General features: G+C 38.6%; 1 protein-coding gene and 2 pseudogenes across 3 annotated transcripts; 2 read left to right on the top strand and 1 right to left on the bottom strand.

Annotated features, from left to right (window-relative positions):
* Positions 1-1,347: 1,347 nt before the first annotated feature.
* On the top strand, positions 1,348-5,582 carry LOC143304092 (katanin p60 ATPase-containing subunit A-like 2; annotated as a pseudogene). Its single transcript, XR_013060788.1, has 7 exons — positions 1,348-1,864; positions 2,281-2,511; positions 2,577-2,856; positions 3,033-3,201; positions 3,260-3,373; positions 3,587-3,786; positions 3,937-5,582. The product of XR_013060788.1 is annotated as a katanin p60 ATPase-containing subunit A-like 2 (transcript).
* On the bottom strand, positions 5,582-7,649 carry LOC143304094 (survival motor neuron protein-like; annotated as a pseudogene). Its single transcript, XR_013060789.1, has 6 exons — positions 7,246-7,649; positions 6,882-7,065; positions 6,642-6,756; positions 5,957-6,254; positions 5,757-5,836; positions 5,582-5,688 (listed from the first exon to the last, which is right to left on the bottom strand). The product of XR_013060789.1 is annotated as a survival motor neuron protein-like (transcript).
* A 5,402-nt stretch (positions 7,650-13,051) lies between these two features.
* LOC143304093 (uncharacterized) lies at positions 13,052-15,848 on the top strand. The gene has a single exon (XM_076626432.1). It carries the CDS (start codon positions 13,471-13,473, stop codon positions 14,593-14,595), a length of 1,125 nt encoding a protein of 374 aa, XP_076482547.1. The 5' UTR covers positions 13,052-13,470; the 3' UTR covers positions 14,596-15,848.
* The last annotated feature ends 6,410 nt before the right edge of the window (positions 15,849-22,258 follow it).

Raw genomic sequence — 22,258 nt, 5'->3', positions numbered from 1 at the left:
GGATGAACAGCGACGAGTATCTAGAAGCTATGTACTCACCTGGGCAAGGAGACTCCAACACCAAGGACGTTGGAAGTTTCGAGAAGCGAAGATGGAAACTGAAGTAGCACGTCAGGTCAACTCCGGCGAAAACTGCTAAAGAAAGAAAAATCCAACTAATTTGTTTCCAACGATAAAATGAAATTAATTTGTTTCACAAATTATTAACTGGATATTATTCAAAAATTATTCAAAATTCGCTTGATTGATTCATGACCCGGGACATTTGGGTCATACCATTTTGGTAATGGACGAAAATGGCAGAAGGAAGAACGACCGTTTTTTTCATATTTCTCTTTCCCCGGAAAACGATGGAATGCCCGAGCACCTTGTTTCATTTCTTCTCGACATCAATTTCAATCTTTTTAAACGAAATATAATCTGAACGATGAAAAGTTCATTCAAATAATGCTCCGCGCCAGACACTCACGAAAATTAAGAAGAAACACGGAAAATTCGCGAATAAAACGGATTTCTTTGTCCCAGTGAGATAATAAACCTCGTTCACGTATTGGTTTTTAAAATCAATATATCCACCAATGTGCACTCGTTTAACAAGGGTGATGGAACGTGCCAAAAATCTCTCAAGAGGGTCTTGGCAACGGAAGAGTCGAAAACGTCACAATTATGAATGAAAAATTCGAATAGTTGCTGATTTTACAGTCGAAACCGATAAAGAACTCCAGATATTCCCCCAATTAATTTACAATAAATTCGCGAAAATGATCGATTGCTGACGTCATTGTATTCTAGAAAGATTGTAAAACGATAAGAATTTATTGAAAAAACTTATATTCGATGATAACACTTCTAATAAGAGTACTAAGAGGAGCGATTCTGTACTCACCTTCCTGCCTCGAAGTACCGAACGCAATTAACCGTCCGCCCAGGATGGAACCGTTCGGAACTTTTGTAAGTCACTGCACGGCCGCTGCTTATGGTGGAAATGTAATAGATATAAATACAGAGCGCGTGAGCGAACTAAAAACGCGATAGAGAAGTAGAGAGAGGATGTTCCGTCCTTGTCTAATGACGCGCACTTGTACAGGAAATATGTAACAGGGGTATACGAGCAGCGTCAGTGTCCACTAGTGTGCATGCCTGATTAAACAAGGACAGGAAGTATCTATACATGGTGTTCTCTTTCTATTTCCATGTTGCATCCATCTTACTATACAGTACACACACTCAGCTATTCTATCATTATATTTGTGCGTTGCTTATGTGTGAACCAAACATTTCCATGGCAACAAATCGTTTGTCTCTTGTTTGATGCTCGGTTTTCAACGGAGTTGAAAGAATTTTTTAAAAGAAACGTAATGGACGGGTTGTTTTTAAAGTAATAAACGGAAATTCTCGTATCCATTGAGAAACGATAGGCGATTTGAAAGTGTCACTATGAACGGTGATTTATCGATGCAAGATAGTATGAATAAGATATTTTATAATCTGCGAAAAAAGGTAAGGAATATTCTAGATTTTAGATTTTAGAATTTCCACGTCACAGACGAGTGTGTTTTGTTATTTGATTTGTAATATTGCTGCAGTTCTCTTAATAGCTGTTCGTTTCATGCGATACTCGCACATAGTATCTATGACTTTTGCTTCTAACAATTTTTATAATTAGGCTGTATCAAATATTTTTAACGTTCGTGTTTCATGAAAAATCATGTGTAACTCGTTGAATTCGCAAATGTAACAAAAAATTACATGAAAAAACTTATATTATTGTAATGAAAAAATAATTATATTAGGAGGAGAGTCGTATTTCGGAACGTCATCGGAACATATTATACCTTGTATGTGATTATTTGGAACACAATGGGTGAGTATATTATAATTAAAATATATTCCTAGTTCCAATTCTCTTGAATAGTGTCAGTGACCAATCGAAATAGAAATCAGTGGACATCGTGGAAAGAGAAGGCGAAACCAAATTTGAAAATTCGACATCGGTAATTCAGTAGTTAAGAATAACTCAATCGATAATGTAGATTAACTAGTTATAAACAAATATATGAAATATAAATTCAAATTATTCTTATCCATCTAAAAATTGGAAATTAAAGAGCAGAAGACAAGAAATTATCTTCGAGGATTTATATAGTAAATACATTCTTTTGCCTGTATTACCTAGAGATAAAACAGTTGTTTGATGGTTATCTTATAGTGTTCAGTCATTGCGAAAAATATTTTTAATCGGTTAAAAACTATAATTAATTAAAAACTACATTTCTTTAGGTATATAGACATTAGCGATGTATTATTCCGGGAAGCTCGTCTATCTCCCGAACATCGGGTCTGCGACAACATCGATTTGGAAATTATCGTTGCAGAGTATGAAAATCATTACAAGATGAAATTTCAAAAATATCCCATATTGTGTAAGAAAATAACTGGAAGGGAAATGACGAGGGAAGTGACAAATGCAAGCAAAACGGAAGAATTTAAATTATTTAACGATATTAAACGGTATTCAACGTATTCAACGTATCGTATTCAACGTATCGTATTACAATATGATCCAGTGTTTGTAGAAGTATTGAGACAAAAGCCAAATCTATTAGTAAACAAGCGAGAAGTGAGCCTGTGAAAGAGACGAATCTACAGCAGAAGATAACTGATGACAATACGAATCATATTAATCTCGCAATGACAGTGACGTCAATATTCCCCAATGAGAGTGATGGACGTTCATCAGAAGAGCTATTTAACGTCCCAATGGAACAATCCATGCAATCGAAGATATTGAAATGCATTGAAAAGCTTTATTCAGATAATCCGGAATTACGAAAGATTGCTGAGGACATCTCATGCGTAAGTTATTTTCGATTAATATACGTATCGTAAACCTTTTAAACGATAAAATTCCCGTCGATAAACCGTCCAACGTATATCGACGATGACATGATTTCAGTAACGCTTCAAATATCAAATTACGTAACACTTACTTAATATAGAGAAGACGCCATTTTATCTTTGTATCTTCACAGGAGATCATAGTAAACAAATTAAATGTACATTGGGATGACGTTATAGGCCTAGAGGAATGTAAAACCGCTGTTAAGGAGGCCGTTGTGTATCCCCTTAAGTATCATATCTTTTTTGATAGCCCGTTTTCCCCCTGGAAAGGTATTTTGCTGTACGGCCCACCTGGTACAGGTAAGATACTCGTATTCTTTTCATTTCTGTACGTGTTTACAAGAAATATACAAAACAGGGAAAACGAAGTTAGCGAAGGCAGTCGCGACAGAATGCCATTGCACCTTTTTTTAACATAACTGCCAGCTCATTGGTCAGCAAATGGAGAGGCGATTCCGAGAAGTATATACGTGTAAGTTGCTTTGTCTATGTAAGTTTCTTTGTTCCTTTGTCTATGAAGGAGAGATTCTAGGTATAAAAAGATTTGATTTTATTTTTCGTCATTTACATATAAATAGAATAGTTGTTTGGAAAACGAAATGATATCATATTCGTGATGAGGCAATGAATTTAAGGAATTTCGAATATAATATTTAATGAATAATACATTTGTTAAACTGAACAGGTTTTATTTGAACTTGCCTATAGTCATTCGCCTACAATTATTTTTATCGACGAGATTGACTGGATCGCCACAAATAAAGGAGACTGTATATTGTCTGAACCTGCAAAGAGATTCAGATCAGAACTTCTTTCTAGATTGGATGGATTAGTGTCTAATGAGAATTCTAATGTAGTTCTTCTGGCTACAACTAATTCCCCTTGGTACGTATATCACGTTATTTCAATGTTTTCTAAGTAGAAAATATCGTAATATTTCTCCAAATTCCAAATATGTTATTGTGTTGTTTGAAGTATTCCTTCATTATTATTAGTATAATAGAACGATAATATTTATTGTAAATATGTTATTAGGGGCATTGATGCAGCTTTACTCAGGCGTCTCGAAAAGCAAATATACGTATCATTACCCAATGAAGTTGCTCGACTTGGTATATTCAAATTATACCTTAGCAACCACTTATTAGAAAATACAGATATTGTAAACCACATAGTAAAATGTACTGAAAGATATTCTTGTGCAGATATAAAATTGCTTTGTAAGCAAGCGTGGCTACTAGAAATAAGCCCGATATGGAGGAGACTTGAAAAGAAAGAAACACCTGTTACCACTTTGAAATATGAATTAAAAAGTTATGAAATATTAGCAAAATTGTTTAAAAAAAGTCACCTACAGTTATGCAAATAGATAAATATGATACGTGGAACAAATAAATACGCAATCGTAAGGACAGATATTGAAAAATATAAATAAATGGATTATCGTCCGAGAAATCATTCGCATGTGTGTGCATGTGTGTATGCGCGCATGTGTGTGCGCGCATGTGTGTCATGTGTGTCATGTGTGTGCGTGTGTGTGCGCGCACGCGCTATAGGCTAAGTTTAAAATATTCGGTTGTATTATATCCTTGTATTATATATGTCGGAGATGAAAGGAAAACCGGAGCCTTCCCTTTGCAATTTTGAGGAAGCCTTCTAATGCTTTAGCCTAGATTTTATCATAACTGTAATTAAGCAATTGTCATTTGTAATTGTTTGACATTTGTGAAAGCAAAAGTGGGTTCGAGGTGACAACTGGTCGCCGAACGTAGCCACGGTCACGGGATAAACGTTTTGCCTGACGAAGGTGTGGATCGGTTGTATTGTTCTCCCTAGAAATCACATAGAATTGTACTTTAGAGATGTCGATATAATGGGACACACGTTGTATTAGGAATCAATCTCCAGACAGAAACTGCCTAGTAACGGCGTTTGAATCTTTCTCGATGTTTCCAAAGAGTATACAACAAACTTTTGACAGAAATTGCCTAGCAACAACGATTGGAACCTTCTCGATGTTTCCAGCGAGCATATAACAAACAAATGCAGTCGTATAGCGAAAAAGATTTTCATCAGATATTCATTCGTGTGATCGCCTTGGAAAGTGATACATCGAGCAATTTACCGAGTGTCTCAGCAATTGTATTTTGTGTTTAAAATTATTCTACACATAGTAAAGAGTTATCCCGTTGACCGTGGATTCGTTTGAACCCTGGAACATTGTTAATAGCGTTAATTAAATTCATTATTCGTGAAACCTATCAATCGTTAATCTCATTATACGTTAAATTCATTATTCGTAAGACATATTATTCGTTCCTCTTATTGTTCGTTAAACTTATTAATCTTTAATCTAATTATTAGTTAAACTTATCGTTTGTTAATCTTATTATTTATTAAACTCATTATTCATAATATTTTGTAAAATCTTGTTTATTCGCGTAAATATATTCTCTGTTTCGTAAAACAATGGCTAATTCAAACGAAGGATCATTACGCGCCTTAAATGCTAATGATAACCCGACATATATATGTGAGTGTATTTTTATCAAAAATATGTTTTTTATGTTTTCTTATCTTAGTAATTATTTTTTAAAAAGTCTTAAAGTCTTATATGAAAATAAAGCTGTTCTTTATTTCAAATAATTGAAGTAAATAAATACAATGAGTTTTATATTTTATTATATCTTATATTATTGTTATATTGTTATTGAAAAAATTGATATAATCAACAGTTCTTCCTGTTCTCTTGATTGTTTCTTGCTTGTTTCAAACCATGATAATAACCTACAAAAGAAATAACATAGTCCATTGAAAATTTAATATACAATAAAATACTTATATGAAATAATTACCTGTGTAATATACCATATAACCACTAATATACCATGACATCAACATACTTGAAAGTGCGTCTGTATCATTATCTGGTAATCTAGTACGTTTTATTAAAATTTCGTATTTTTTTTCCAAATAAAATATTAAACTTATTCCAAATTACTTATTAATATTAGAAGTATTCAGCATTCCATTAGAATTTTTAAATTGTACTTACTTGGCCATTAATTGTGGTGGTAAAGGAGGTGCAGGTGGCATTATATCAGTCATCGAATTGAAAGATGGTCCCGGTATGAAGTGATGTTTATACGCATTTGCTTCTTCAGAGTCACAATCCATTTTTTCTACATTATATTTTTTCGAATTTACATTTGTAGAAAAATTAGTCTCACAAGTCTTATCGTTCTCTTCATTGAATTTCTCTTGCAAAGCTTTCTTTTGTTGTGCTATTTGACTTTGCAAACCTTCTGATTCTAAAAGAGAACTCAACTCGACTTTCTCTGTATTACCATAGCCTAAACACAAAGTAAAAGAAATTTTTGTCATTTAATAGAATTACTGAGTGCCATTCAGTTACTGTCCTTACAGGCAATGTATTAGAATTTCCCGTGCATAAATGTATATGTATAAATGTTTGCCTTGATATATGTAGTAATAATCACTCGTCTAATGAGGAGAATTATATTCCAAGCAGCTAATAATGAACAATAAGTAACATGCATGTTTATGGTTCATGACCCTATATCCCACGGGTCTCCCCATAGACATTGACAGGTACTCCTGCCCAGTTAAGGACCTGCTGAATGACACTGTGATAGACTATGCGAAAGCCTTTACTTCATATATATATGTATTTTTAGTACATTTCTTAATTGACATAACCATCATGCTAAAGGTATTACCTACAAATTTTACAACACACGTGCCATTGTTTTCGTAAATTTTTGATATTATAGCTTCATAAATTTCTCCATCCTCTGAGTATATTGCACGATAAGGTGCTCCTATGATCCATTTCTATAGAGAAAAGATGTGTATACAAATAAATATAAGTAAATAGCAAAATAAAATAATTTGCTTCTTAATCAATATATTTAATAATATTCTGTATCAAATTTGTAATATTCTATCAAAATCACAACCTTGTGTAATTTACTTGCGTGTTTAGGCTGCTTAAGATTTTGTAGGTTTTCTTTCGGTTGAGAATTTCCAACATCCATTCCCATTCGCTTGATAACTTCTTCTTTTGCTAAATTTATTGCTTTATCCATATGCTTCTATTAATGCACTATCATCCCAAACATTATCATTGGCTGTGTCTGTATCCTTTTGAGATAGCAAATTATACGTTATTAATATTGATACAAGTATTTTATTATCAAACTATTGCAAATTATCATATATGTCATTTTTCAAAAATTGACTAAAAGGTAGTGGATACTGTTAATTACTATTATGCTAAAATCTTGTACTAAAATAATGTTAAAACCATTACGTTTCCATTACCATACATACGTTTCCATTTCCTCGTATAAAAAGAACATTCATATCATCTGCCATTTTAAAATAACATCATTTAAATATTGAATTTGCTTCTGAAATATTAATTTGTCTCATTTCTTTAACTCTAACACATTGTAAACAATGATGACATTATGCCAACTATAATACTAAAAATCTATTCCCCATTCATTCGAAAGATTATTTTTTGAAGCAAGGTTAACATTGAATGTTCCCAAACTTCAATAACTGTATTTTACTTTCTTTACAATATCTAACAATATATTAGAATACTATAAAAAAATATTGTATGCACAAGAAACTGTTTATAGCGAAATAGCAAAAGAATTAATCACATATTATAACTAAAACGAGATTGTTAAGTAGATTATATTATACTGCATATGCGTTAGTGTTTCAGCTGGTAAATATAGTTTTTATATCTGAAGTGTAGTATCGTGGACGAAAGGCCTGGGAAATATCGGACGAACTATGAACAGTGTCGCGAGAGCCGAGGCGCCGTCGGGCCCATCAATGTGTCATCGGTCTTTTCAAGTGCATAGTTTCGTGGAAAAGACCTACGTGACCCTGGCCACGAGCGTCTGCGGAACACGTGTGCGGTGGGCCTAGGAAAAGGACAACAGAATGCGACAACGGCCAGAAAGGGTCAGTCGGGAAACAGAGTGCGAGTCGAGAACGAGAGTGCGAGTCGAGAAGCCGAGTGCGAGTCGAGCGGAGACGGAGGTTGCGAGTGGCGTTGCCGAGAGAGTGTGGATTGCGCTGTGTTCTGTACGTTTGGTGTGAATAGTTCAAGTTAAGCCACAATCGTCTTCTCTGTCTGATTAACATCTCTATTGTCCACTTTTTGTAAACATATTACATCACGATATTACATATTTTGGGGGCTAGTCCGGGATTGGACAAGACAGAAAACGAAACGGTTTAACAGAGCTATTCGAGCTAGTTGTGAATTTACCGGTACGCGGTGCGGTAAAAGACGATATCGTTGACTGTTTAAGTTTGTGTTGTGTGAAAAATGGCCAACGTCGGGGACGAACGATTGTCGGGTGAAGAGGGTTCGACGCTGGAGGAGCTGAGGAATAAGCTCGCGCGAATGAACCTCCCTATATCGGGTGCGAGGTCAGTGCTGATTGCAAGGCTGAATCGGGCGTGTAGGGCTGGACAATCGTATCGTAAGGGATCGACGGGCGATGAAGAGCTAACCGGTCAACGAGATTTAGAAAGTGTACAGAGAGCTGAGCGTGATTGCAACGAAGATGAGGATGTTGAGAAAATGAATACGAAGGAGTTGAAGGAGCGCCTCGCTAGTTTGGGTTTAAAAACGACGGGAAGAAAAGTAGAATTACGCGCACGGCTACGAGCGGCCATGGATGGTAACGACATATCGTCGGAAGAGGAAAGCGACGACGAAAGTGAGGATGAAGATGACAAGAAAGACGCAAGAGAATACAAGAGAGATACGCGAAGGGTGCATCAGGACCGTGACGAATGTTGTCGAAGGGCATGTGTTGGTTCGACACTGAGTTTTAGAGACGTCGAAGATGCATTAGAGTCGTTTAGTGGCAACAGAGGTGAAAATGTCGAACGATGGTTCGAGTCGTTCGAGGAAGTCGCTGATACGTGCATGTGGTCGGATGGGCAGAAGGCAGTCTACGCGAGGAAGCTGCTGAAGGGATCAGCGAAAATATTTGCGAGCTTCGAGTGTCATGCCAGGACTTGGCATGAGTTGAAGAGGGGGCTAGTGAAAGAATTTTCGAGGAAAGTCAACAGTAGGCAAGTTCATCAGAAACTTGAAGAAACAAAAAAGGAGAGTGATGAAGCATGTTTGGCTTACATGTACCGTATGCTCGAAATAGCTAGCCATGTGGACATGGAGGAGGAAGCAAAGGTAGAATACATAGTGGATGGAATAATAGACGACGAGAACAATAAGGCTGTATTGTATGGCGCTACGTCAATCAAAGGGTTGAGGAAGAGGTTAGTGATGTACGAAGAGCAGAAGAGTCGCAGAGCAAAGTCGATTGTGAAGCCGGCTAAAACCGAGAAGAACGGCGGGAGGCCCAGACAATCTGTAGACGCAATGAAGAAAAGAAGATGCTCCATTTGCGGTAGTGAGGATCATCTAAGAGTTAAGTGCCCGGAGAAAGGAAAAGGTATGAAGTGTTTCAAATGCAACAGGCTTGGACATGTGGCGGCGAATTGTACAGCGCGACAAGTAAAGACTTACGTAATCTCAAGACCGGAGAGGAAAAAGTACGTGAAGGACGTGTCGATAGATGGCTGCAGGTTTGTCTCGTTAGTGGATACAGGTAGTGACCTTACGTTCATACGAGCGGATGAGTATGTGAGGTTAGGATCACCACCTCTGGGAAACTGCAAACTTAAGTTTGATGGTTTTGGTTCCGCTGGCAATAGTACCTGGGGCGAGTTCACAAGGGTAATGACGGTCGACGGGTGCGACTTTACTGTCACTCTGCATGTTGTCTCGGATAAGGTAATGACAAGACACAGTCTACTCTTAGGTACCGACTTTTTAGACCAGGTAGAGTTGCGAGTCAAACGGGGCGAGGTGACATTTTTACGACTCGACGATCAGACCGACGGTCACGAGGACGCGCCGGATGTACTGAGGGTAAACGCGATAGAACAATCCGACGAGATCGATTTGTCACATGTACGAGAATCTCATTACCGTGAAGCCATTCGGGATATTATTAAAGGGTATAGGCCGGAGAAGAAGAGAGACGCCGGGATAACCGCGAAAATAGTTCTGAAAAGCGACAAACCGGTAGCGCGAAGACCGCGAAGACTGGCGCCGTCGGAAAGAAAGGAAGTAGATGATCTGATGGAAGCGTGGATAAACGAGGGTGTCATCAAACCGTCAGACTCGGAGTACGCGAGTCCGATAGTGGTAGTCCGAAAGAAAGATGGCTCCATCAGGGTTTGCGTCGATTTTCGCGAGCTTAACGAACTCATTGAGTGTCCACATTTCCCGTTGCCGTTAATTGAAGACGTTTTAGACGCGTTGCAGGGCGCCCAGCTGTTTACAACAATAGATCTGAAAAACGGGTTTTTCCACGTAAGTCTAGACAAGGATAGCCAGAGGTACACCTCTTTTGTTACGCCCACGGGGCAATACGAATTTCTGAAGTTGCCGTTTGGTCTGAAAATTTCTCCTATTGTCTTCCAAAAGTACATATCGAAGATCTACAAAGAACTGATGGATAAGGGTATTGTCATCGTGTACATGGACGATATCATTGTCCTTGCAAAGAATTTAGAGGAGGCATGGGAACGCCTGCAAATGGTCGTAGAATTAACTGGGCAGTATGGGCTAGTCATAAATTGGAAAAAATGTCGTTTTATGCAGAGGGAAATCGAGTATTTGGGACACATAGTCTCGGGAAACACCATAAAGCCGTCCGCTCATAAAACCAAGGCCGTTGCAAACTTTCCCAAGCCAACATCGGTTAGAAAAGTCCAGAGTTTTTTGGGACTTACAGGATATTTCCGAAAATTCATTAGAGGTTACGCGAAGATTGCCAAACCCTTAACCGATCTGTTGAAAAAGGAGATAGACTTCAAGTTCGGGGATCGGGAATCAGAAGCTTTCGAAACCTTGAAAGCAGCGCTTACCAGCGGGCCTGTCTTAACACTCTATAGAATAGGCGCAGAGACCGAGTTGCATACTGACGCGTCCGCAGAGGGTTACGGAGCAATATTAATGCAACTGGATCTGAACGACGGTAAATTCCATCCGGTCTACTTTGCCAGCGGAAAAACAACTCCCACAGAAGCGAGGTACACCAGCTACGAACTAGAGGTGCTAGCGATAGTAAAAGCGTTGAAAAAGTTCAGGGTGTATCTGTTAGGTGTGCCGTTTACTATTGTTACGGATTGTCAAGCGTTCGCCATGACGATGAGAAAGAAAGACTTGTGTGTGCGTGTGGCTAGATGGGCCTTGTTACTAGGCGAGTTTAAGTATCAAGTGTGTCATCGGCCCGGGAAAAGTATGCAGCATGTAGACGCTCTGAGTAGGAACCCCCTGCCGAGCACTATGTATGTAACGGAGAGTGAAGACGGGCTGATTGCACGGTTGAGAAGGGCACAGAACAAGGACATCGAAGTCCGTAGGATTTTGGACGCCGCAACGTGCAGTCAGGCCGATGGGCAGGTAGTAAGAAACAATATTTTGTATAAGGAGTATGAGGACGATGTGCTAATAGTAGTATCGAAAGCGATGCGGGCTCAGGTAGTCAGGCAAGCGCACGAGCGTGGGCATTTCGAGGTTACCAAAACAGAAGCTATGGTCAAGAAGGACTTCTGGTTCAAGGGGTTACGCGAAAGGGTCGAACACGTGGTATCCAACTGCCTTGACTGTAGCTTAACCGAACGAAACATAGGTAAGCTAGAAGGGAACCTGCGAAATTACAAGAAAAGAAGAAAGCGTGCGAAGCAGTACCTGAGGAAGGACCCGTGCACACCTCGATTTTATGAAACCTTGGGTCCTAAATGCCGAAAGTGACGCATCTGATGACAGCGAGATAGAAGGCAACATCTGAGGGCAGATGTTATTGCAGGATGGCCGAATGTAGTATCGTGGACGAAAGGCCTGGGAAATATCGGACGAACTATGAACAGTGTCGCGAGAGCCGAGGCGCCGTCGGGCCCATCAATGTGTCATCGGTCTTTTCAAGTGCATAGTTTCGTGGAAAAGACCTACGTGACCCTGGCCACGAGCGTCTGCGGAACACGTGTGCGGTGGGCCTAGGAAAAGGACAACAGAATGCGACAACGGCCAGAAAGGGTCAGTCGGGAAACAGAGTGCGAGTCGAGAACGAGAGTGCGAGTCGAGAAGCCGAGTGCGAGTCGAGCGGAGACGGAGGTTGCGAGTGGCGTTGCCGAGAGAGTGTGGATTGCGCTGTGTTCTGTACGTTTGGTGTGAATAGTTCAAGTTAAGCCACAATCGTCTTCTCTGTCTGATTAACATCTCTATTGTCCACTTTTTGTAAACATATTACATCACGATATTACAGAAGATAAATAAGATTTAATTCTATAAAATTGCATAATGAATTATACATCTATCTATTACTATTCGTATTTCCCCTTAGTTGTATGTTGTCAATAGCATCAATCACGAACATATAAATAAATATAGAAGAAACCGTTCGGAAATGGAAAGGGAAAAATGAACATGGAAGACAAGAAAGTTTTCTTCAGGTTTAGCGTATGCGTGATACGCTTTGAATGTCTCAGATAAAGATAAAGATACTCTGCTCATTTCTATTTGTTCCGCAGAACGAGAAATTTGTTGTCTTTCATATTGGTTTTTACGATTCAATTTTTGGGCAGTTTTCCCTAGTGAGTGTCGGTCCCTGTTTGATATAACCAGACCGTAATTTATACAGATATGTATTATAGATATATATTTGTAAAACTGAAATCAGATGAAATAAATGTTGCCTGAGGTTTTAAACGTTTAATAAAAACAATATTTCATTTGGAAAAAATGTAAGATATGTAAAATTACACATTGATCATTTTGCTGGTCTTGTATCATAAAACGTGTGGCCCGAAGAGCATGTCACGACCGGCATACTTCAAATCCGACGGACTGACGATAGAGATAAAGATGTGGCGGCACTCGGCGACAATGTATATCGCTGAACCATCATGAATGAACCATCAACATCCCAACGGTCCTTCCACCGAAGGTTCTAGAAGAAAGAGCACGTGGCAACGATCGCGGACGCCTAGCAAATGCATGGACGGTGGGGATGTGGAGGGATGACAAAAGAAAGTAATCGGATCCGATCGAAAGTAAAATCATAAGAGTCAGTCTTAGAAAGTCACGCCTAGAGTTCGGAAGTAGATTGTAAAGTGTATTGATGTTAGAAAAAAAATAAAGTTTTCTTTTTTTATTTTTTTACCTCAAATTCCTTTTTTATTTTGTTATTTTACGTGACATTTTGGCGATCCTGCCAGGATAGTGAAAAATGTTTGTTCGGAAACCAAAAGACATTCATCATCTACGGAAGATCGAATTATTTGGGACTACGGTCATCCGCAACAACAAAGTAACTATCGCGAACCAAGTGAAGTAACAATAAAAGGTAAACTGAATTCCTTTGTACGTTACCGTGAAAGAAAATTTAGCTTCAGTAGCCAAGACTCGTCTTCGTCTGAAAATTATAAATCAGCGCAATAATGTCTAAGGCAAACGAATCTCAAACTTCAACCTCAACTGACCCAATGTTGCGAGCAATATGGGACAGTATTCAAAAACAGAACGAGAACATTGCCCTTTTACGAGAGGAAATGTTACGTTTGTCTATGCAAAATGACGAAGAGAACAGACACAGGGCAGCAGAAATCGAGAATCTCGGAAAAACCGTCGCAGCGCTACGGACTGGGTTCGGATCCCCTGCGACCGATGAATTTGCTTCCATTATCACCGAAGACAATGAAAGTGCGTCGACAGCAATCAATCGCACCGTGAATATGGCAAAAGCACGCAAACTGTCAGGGTTAGCAGCTCCAGACACCCCACCTGTCCACCTCGACATCGAACAACCCGAGGTGGAAGAAAGAGGCTATTTTCCGCCCGCTCCTCCCACTCTACGAGCTAAGGATGCAATACGCTACATCCCAACGCTCAACGGAGATGATGATGTAGGAGTTGAAGACTTCATCAAAGAAGTGAGAAGTATGAAGGATCGCTGTATGGAGCAAGATCTATTGCTAAAAGCAATAAAAGTGGAAAAAATCGTGGGGAAAGCAGCCCAAAGTATTCGCAACATTCCTATTGAGTGTTACAGTGATCTGTACGACGCACTGAGAAATAACTTAGCAGCACAACTGACTTCGGATGAGTACCAAGAACAATTACGAGAGTTGAGACAGGGACGCGAGGAATCAGTGCAAAGTTTTAATATTCGGTTTAGAAGAATACTCAACCGTTTGCTGTACGCAGTAACCAATGAGTACCCACAACCACTAACGCGTAAAATTATGACTGAAGAAATCACGAAGAAGACTGTTCGTGTATACCTAAAGGGACTCAGACGCGACATAGGACGAATACTATTAAGCAGTGAACCCTTGAATCTTCCGGAAGCTGAAAAAAAGGCAGCCGATGTAGAACGCTACTTGCGAGAAGAACGACAACCTAATTGGTCATGTAATCGCTTACCTTCGGTTAGTAATCGCCCCGACAACCAGCATATGCAGGTAAGACGATCTGTACCATCAAGATCGCCTAACACGCCAGTAGCTCAGAAACCTGCTACGTTTAACCAAGTAGAAAATAGATCACCTGCTGAACGCGCGTAGATGAAGTGCTTCAAGTGCGGAAAGCTGGGACACATTGCCAACAAGTGTCAAAATTTTCTACCACCGATCCAGCGCGATCAACCACCCGCAAGGATTCAGGCAGTCCAGGAATGGGACGAAATACAAGAAACAACATCGAACCAAGAGATGGACGAACCGTACGAGACATACGAGTCAACATCGCCACGGGAAGACTGCTCGCAATACCTTTGTCAACCCGAACCGAAGAGCGAGTATTTCTGGTCGACACAGGAGCAGGGATAAACCTGGTGAAACGTAACAAAACTGTCAACGCGATACAAATAGGGCCTAAACAAAAATTTTCTATGGGACGAGACAAATACGAAACTAACGAATACGTAACGAAACGAATTTTTGGACAAAATCACATTTTTCACATAGTACCGAACAATTTCCCTATTATCGAAGACGGAATCATTGGGCTACCATGTTTAGAGAAGTATAACTATTCAATATCCAATGACAAAATCCGATTAAACGACAAAACCATTTTATTTCAGAAACCAATACATTTGACTCCTGGAGAAAACAGAGTTCAAACAATCTATTTGGAAGGCAAACCAACTAAAGTATGTTTTATCAACACTGGTGAGCAAAACATTGAAATTTCTAGCAATATTCAAAATTCTCATGACTTTTCCAATGTATCAAAACTAAAAAGCCTAGTGAGAACAGATCACATTGAAAAACCAATCCGTGAATCCATCGAAAAGATTATCCTCCATTATATTGACATCTTTAATTTAGAAACCGATCTTTTACCCTGTACTAATTTAACTCAGCACACAATTTCGTTAACCAAAGACAAAATTATTAACACGCGATCGTATAGACCACCGGAATGTCACCGTGACGAGATTTCGCGACAAATAGGAGACATGTTGAAGAAAAATATTATAGAAGAATCCGAATCCCCTTATAACTCTCCGGTATGGGTAGTTCCGAAAAAATTAGACGCCTCAGGAAAACAGAAATGGAGGATAGTTATCGATTTCAGGAAACTAAATGAACTCACAGAACAAGACGCTTACCCTTTACCTGATATAGACGACATTTTAACACAACTAGGAAACGCAAAATTCTTTTCGGCACTTGATTTATCCTCAGGATTCCATCAAATTCCAATGAACGAGAAATCTAAAAAATATACCGCTTTTTCGACACCGCAAGGGCATTTTCATTTCAATCGAATGCCATTCGGACTTAAAAACGCACCCGCTACCTTTCAAAGATTAATGGACAGAGCTTTAGCTTGGACTTGTAGGAAAATACTGCTTTGTTTATTTGGATGACATAGTGATATTCGGAAAAACGATTCAAGAACATAACGAAAACCTCACGATAGTATTTCAGAGACTCAGAGAATTAGGACTTAAATTGCAACCGGACAAATGTGAATTCATAAAACCGGAATTAGAATACTTAGGCCATGTAGTTTCATCCGAAGGAGTCAAACCAAACCCCAAGAAATTAGACGCTGTAAAAAACTTTCGATTACCCCGCAGTGCCACGGACGTGAAATCATTCTTAGGTTTAGCAGGTTATTACCGCAAATTTATTCGAAACTTTTCCAAAATCGCGAAAAGCCTTACAGACTTAACAAGAAAGGACACACCATTCCATTGGACTGACAAACACCAGATTAGTTTTGATACTTTAAAAGACAAACTCTGTAATTTCCCAATATTAGCTTATCCAGACTTTAACAAAACCTTTACCTTAACTACCGACGCAAGTAACGAAGGACTAGGAGCAATACTGTCGCAAGACGGTCATCCTTGTTGTTACATTTCAAGAACACTGAATCCACCCGAACGAAACTATACCACGACAGAAAAGGGACTCTTAGCCATCTTATGGGCCGTGAAAAGATTAAGACAATATTTGTTAGGACGACGCTTCATTATTCGAACCGACCACCAAGCTCTTAAGTGGCTACACAATTGCAAAGACCCTTCTAGCAGACTGATTCGTTGGAGACTTAGACTCGAAGAATATGACTATGAAATCGAATATACAAAGGGTAAAGATAACACAGCTGCAGACGCTTTATCTAGAGTTCACGCAGTAACTCGCGACGAAGTAGTTAACCTCGACCTAGTAATTGATCACACTAATTCATTCAACGCATGGAAAGACAACAACGAGAATCCGAAACTCTTAGAAATTAAACCAAATGACCAAACATTTTACCAATTAACTCGAAACGACTTAGGAGAATACGACGAGACACTTTGGATCAGAAGACTTTACAAAATTCTTAAAGATACAACAAAAATCGGCATAGGAAATAGCGATTTCACTGAATTAGAGAAAACACAGATTAAACTCACGCTAATATATTTTAACGACACGTACAAGAAAATTACTTATGCACCTAATCCCATCTTAAAACTAGACGAAAACGAAATAATACAAGCAATAAAGGAAAACCATAACGACACCGTAGGACATTTAGGGATACAGAAAACGTATCAACGGATCAAGGATAAATTCAAAATTTCCGGACTTTTAGAAAGAGTAAAAAACTTTGTGAAAACATGCGACACATGTCAAAAGGGGAAACTAACACGTATCAGACCCAAAGAATCCCCACAAATCTCAGACACGCCACTTAACCCTAACGACAAAATCGCTATGGACATCATAGGACCGATGACGAAAACCAAACGCGGAAACCAATACATACTTTCAATACACGATGAACTTACGAAATATCTGATACTAGTTCCCCTTAAAACGCAACGAACTGAATCCATAATTAACGCGCTCATTGAACACTATATTTACATATTTTCGGCACCAAAAACGATCCTAACAGATCAGGGACAAAATTTTGTTAGTGATTTAATGACGAAATTTGAAGAAGCTTTTAAAATCAAACACATCAAAACAACTTCATTTCACCCACAAAATAACGGATCCCTCGAAAGAACGCATGCCTCAGTTAAAGATTTAATTCGTATTGCATTACACGACAATGACAAAGAATGGGATGAAGTACTTAATTTCATTTGTTTAGGGTACAACACCGCGAAACATGAAGGAACAGGATTCTCTCCCTTTGAATTGACCTTTGGGCGAAAAGCTAACTTACCTTCCGCAATATCCAAATTTCCCACACTTACATATGATGATATGTACTTACTTTGGCAAAAACAGTTGAATAAATATTGGGAAACAGCTCACAAAACACTTATTCAGAATAAGCAACGATACAAGCGAGACCAAGAAAGAAAGATTGTTAAAACTCAGACTGTGTTTAGGAAAGGAGACTTTGTTTTAATTCACAACGACCATAAAAGAGATAAGTTGGACCTTGAATGGTTAGGACCCTACAGGATTAACGATGTGAAAACTCCTTATTACATTATTTCTATCGACAATGCTAAGAAAAAGATACATGGTAACCGATTGAAAGCGTACTTTTTTCAGGATAATGCTGACCCTAGCACTAGTAACAATACCCTTAATTAGTTGCCTTAAATTCACGGGATAGGAATTACGCTTTGTAAACAAACCCAACCAATTCACGATCGAAAACTACAACATGATTACGCCTCTGAAATTATTAGCTTCTCGAACACTAACAAATATTGTAAAATTGCTATATTTAAGATTAACGAAATAACTTTTGTACCATCACATGCAGAAAATCAATTCATAGCGATCCCTGAAAAAAAGCGTAAACATATCCTTTGATCTACATTTAAATGATTCCATTCTACTACGATCTTAGAGGACCAAGATCAATCTAACCAGGGGGGTATGTCACGACCGGCATACTTCAAATCCGACGGACTGACGATAGAGATAAAGCACTCGGCGACAATGTATATCGCGGAAGTGCCTAATGAACCATCAACATCCCAACGGTCCTTCCACCGAAGGTTCTAGAAGAAAGAGCACGTGGCAACGATTGCGGACGCCTAGCAAATGCATGGACGGTGGGGATGTTGAGGGATGACAAAAGAAAGTAATCGGATCCGATCGAAAGTAAAATCATAAGAGTCAGTCTTAGAAAGTCACGCCTAGAGTTCGGAAGTAGATTGTAAAGTGTATTGATGTTAGAAAAAAAATAAAGTTTTCTTTTTTTTATTTTTTACCTCAAATTCCTTTTTTATTTTGTTATTTTACGTGACAATACCATCGGCGCCTGGATGAACCTTGATAACTCGGCCCAGAGGCCAGTGCATGGAGGGAACGTTGTCCTCTCTGAGGATGACGATTGTGCCCTTTTGGATGCTGTGTCCACCCTTGCTCCATTTATTGCGGTTGGTTAGCTCGTTCAAATACTCCTTATGCCAGCGGTTCCAAAAATGTTGTTTAAGCTGTTGGATATGCTACCATTTGGAGAGTCGGTTCGATCGAATGTCCCTGAAATCTCGATCATGTAAGCGCATTAATGAATCGCCAATGAGGAAATGTCCGGGAGTGAGGGCTAGGAGATCATTTGGATCGGTGGAGATAGGAGTTAGCGGGCGTGAATTGAGGACTGCTTCTATTTCTATGATAAGAGTATTACGGTGTTAAGCTCATATGTTTCTGTTTCTCCACTCGCGCTGCGCCATAATATCCTTTGATATTTCCGATCCTCTGGTCGTACGAGGAATTGCCGATACATTTTCTCGATGTCGCCAGTGAGTACGTACTGATGAGCGCGGAATCTGTGGCGGATCGGTATCAACAGGACGCCGACAGGTCGAGGCATCAACGCGGTGCAACACCTCCCGCGCGATCCGCGGGTACCAACCGCCAACACTAGAGGGCTACGACGACAACGAGTCTGTCTGTCTAACTCGCTAGCGGTCGAATATACGAGCGATTGATATAAATACCGCACCTAGCGAGACTCCCTCTACGTTTAAGGCAGGGACTACCGGGCATAGCCTTACTGAAGAGTCCACCGGTAGTCCCGGGACGAAACGCACAACTCTCCCTCTCTTTTCATCCGTCACAAATCTAATTAATATACAAAATAAATTGTGAATTGAGTCGAGAATATAGGATTTCCCCATTTTCATGATTATCGTGATTTTTGTATAAATATATTTTTTAAGATACTAATAATTAGGTACTTATAAATTAGTATTATCAATTATTTTGCATTTATAATTCCGCCTCTAGTATAAGTGTTAATTGAAAACTAACTTTATGTTTCAAAAAGTACTAGCAAAGTCGTTGAGTAACAAGCCACTGATGCTAACACAAATAGCATTGTCGTAATTAAATATTTCTAAATATTCATTTTTCATTTTGAACCTGTAGAAACAATTTATTATATATACTATTAGCTAATGACGTATTGACTGACAAACATTTCAATTTAATTTATGGTTGGAACAAAAGACAGTTATTTTTCATTAATTGAAATATTGCAATGCAGAGTACTTTCCAAAATACGTCGAGAGTATTCCTGATGGTGAAACGAGCGTTGCTTCATCGAACGCAGCTAAAGAAAACAACATCTATGTAGTTGGTGGTACGATGCCTGAAATAGAGGGCGATAAATTGTACAATACCTGTACTATTTGGGGTCCCTTTGGGGGGGAACTTTGATAGCAAAACACCGAAAGATAAGTAATATATTCCTTTATGGCTTTGAATTTGAAAATATTGGGGTGAAGAAAGTGACTCTATCTAGGAATAATTTAGGAATATACATATGTACATACGTATACTATAACCAATTCTATAATTTACGGTTTATAAAATACGTTATGATACGGGAAACGCCCATTTTTGTTGTAATGTGTTTGTTGTTGTATAAATTTTTCACATACGAAAATACTTATTTTTTCTCCTTTTTAAACATTATTAAATGATAAGATTTTTTAATAAAAGAAAGTGATAAAAACGCTGTCAGTTATTAAATAAAAAATAATTAAAGTTTAGGAGTTGGTAACTTTGATATTAAATTACAAAAGTTGCAGCAATAGAATTAGCGACTACATTTTTATGTTATTAGGTACATCTATTCGACATCGACATTCCTAATAAGATTACTTTTCGAGAGAGTGATTCACTCAGTCCTGGTAACTCCCTAACGACGTTCGATGTGAAGGGCTGCAAAATAGGTATTGGCATTTGCTATGATATTAGATTCGAGGAAATGGCACGCATTTATCGGAACAAAGGTACAGTAACTTAATCGATCAATACTTAACTAGCAAAAAATTAAATATCTTTCTTAAATATATTCTATATAAAATTAATATAATCTGTAACTCTGTATAAAAAGAAGCTTAATTTAAAAAACCAGTATATTTGCTGAAAATGAAACAAATAAAAGAATTAAAAGCACAATAAGAGGGCTGTCCTCGCATATTCAGAAATGATGGAATGTGAACCGTGCAACTACGAAGTTAATTGGTATTCGGTGGCTTCATATTTCCTGCTTCTTTGGGTTAGGTTGCCAAATGCTGATATATCCAGCGGCATTCAATATGACCACTGGACCACTGCACTGGTCATTACTTCAGCGTTTCAGAGCGAATGATATTCAATTATACGTTGCCTGCATATCACCGGCTCGTGTTCCTTAAGCAAGTTACGTCGCATGGGGACATACACAGTTGACCAATCCCTGGGGAAAGAATCTTTACGATTTAGAAACTCAAGAGAATATGGCAGTCACCGATATCAAAAAAAAAAAAAAAAAACTGGCGAACCGTGTGTTACCACAACGAGACACGCGATGCTATTTGTCGCTTTAAATTGTGCCGCAACTCGTTTTTGAGATCTTTGCCTGGGGCGCGTTAAAATATGCTGAAAATATATTTCTGGCTTTTCTGGATTTTAACTGAAATATTACAAATAACGTTGTAAAACATATGTACTTATGACTTACAGAGTAATTGAGTGTACAAAATATATAGTATACAAAATAGCCAGCGATTTAGGGCTTTAAAAGATCAAAAGGAAAGAAAAGAAAAGAAAAGAAGAAAGATAATATGTTGTGGCAGTCTAAGTCGATCTAAGAAAATAGATAAAGGGAGGGAGGGGCAAAGCTAGTTAATCTGGAAAGAATCCAAGCGTCAATTTCAAGCATTTACAGAGAATCAAGCGGGCTGGTTAAAGTCGTGAGTTGAGCAATTATCCCGCGTTAGGTTCAATCAGGTTAGTCCCACGCGAAATTGATCCAACCATGCGAAAACGAGTGTATTCTGATTTCTGTCGCAGATACTTCTGGCTAGTGCAGTACCTACACGGTGGTTGTTGAAATAGCCGCTTCTCATCTACTTTCCGCAGCGCGGACATCATCCTTTGATCCCTTACGACTAACGAAGTTTTCAAAGATGTACGGCAGTTTGAGATTCTACTTGAAAATGATCATCATTGCGGTCTGTGTGCCGTCTGCTCTTCTTTTTGTTCTTCCGTTAAAGACTGGTAAGTTGATACTGATTAATTATGCGATCGAAACCCTATATAATTGCTATAAAAATTCCGCTAATATAATATTCCTTCTTTCTTGTATCTGTCTGCCACTCAGGTCGTTTTACTAATTACAATAAGTAATTTCGACTTCTTTGCGCTCTCTTTTAACGCATTCGAGACCGAAAGAAATTCATATCAGTCAGTAGGCAAGAGTATAATATACATATTTTATATATAACTTATGTAGTAATGTATGTATCATGTT

Source organism: Bombus vancouverensis, unplaced genomic scaffold (genome assembly GCF_051014615.1).
Source record: "Bombus vancouverensis nearcticus unplaced genomic scaffold, iyBomVanc1_principal scaffold0022, whole genome shotgun sequence".
NCBI classification, from domain to species: Eukaryota; Metazoa; Arthropoda; class Insecta; order Hymenoptera; family Apidae; genus Bombus; species Bombus vancouverensis.
This window is presented reverse-complemented; position numbering and strand designations above follow the sequence as displayed.

What these genes read in the sequence shown, in the direction of transcription:
- LOC143304093 (XM_076626432.1), top strand. Translation starts at nt 13,471, where the DNA reads ATGTCTAAGGCAAACGAATCTCAAACTTCAACCTCAACTGACCCAATG.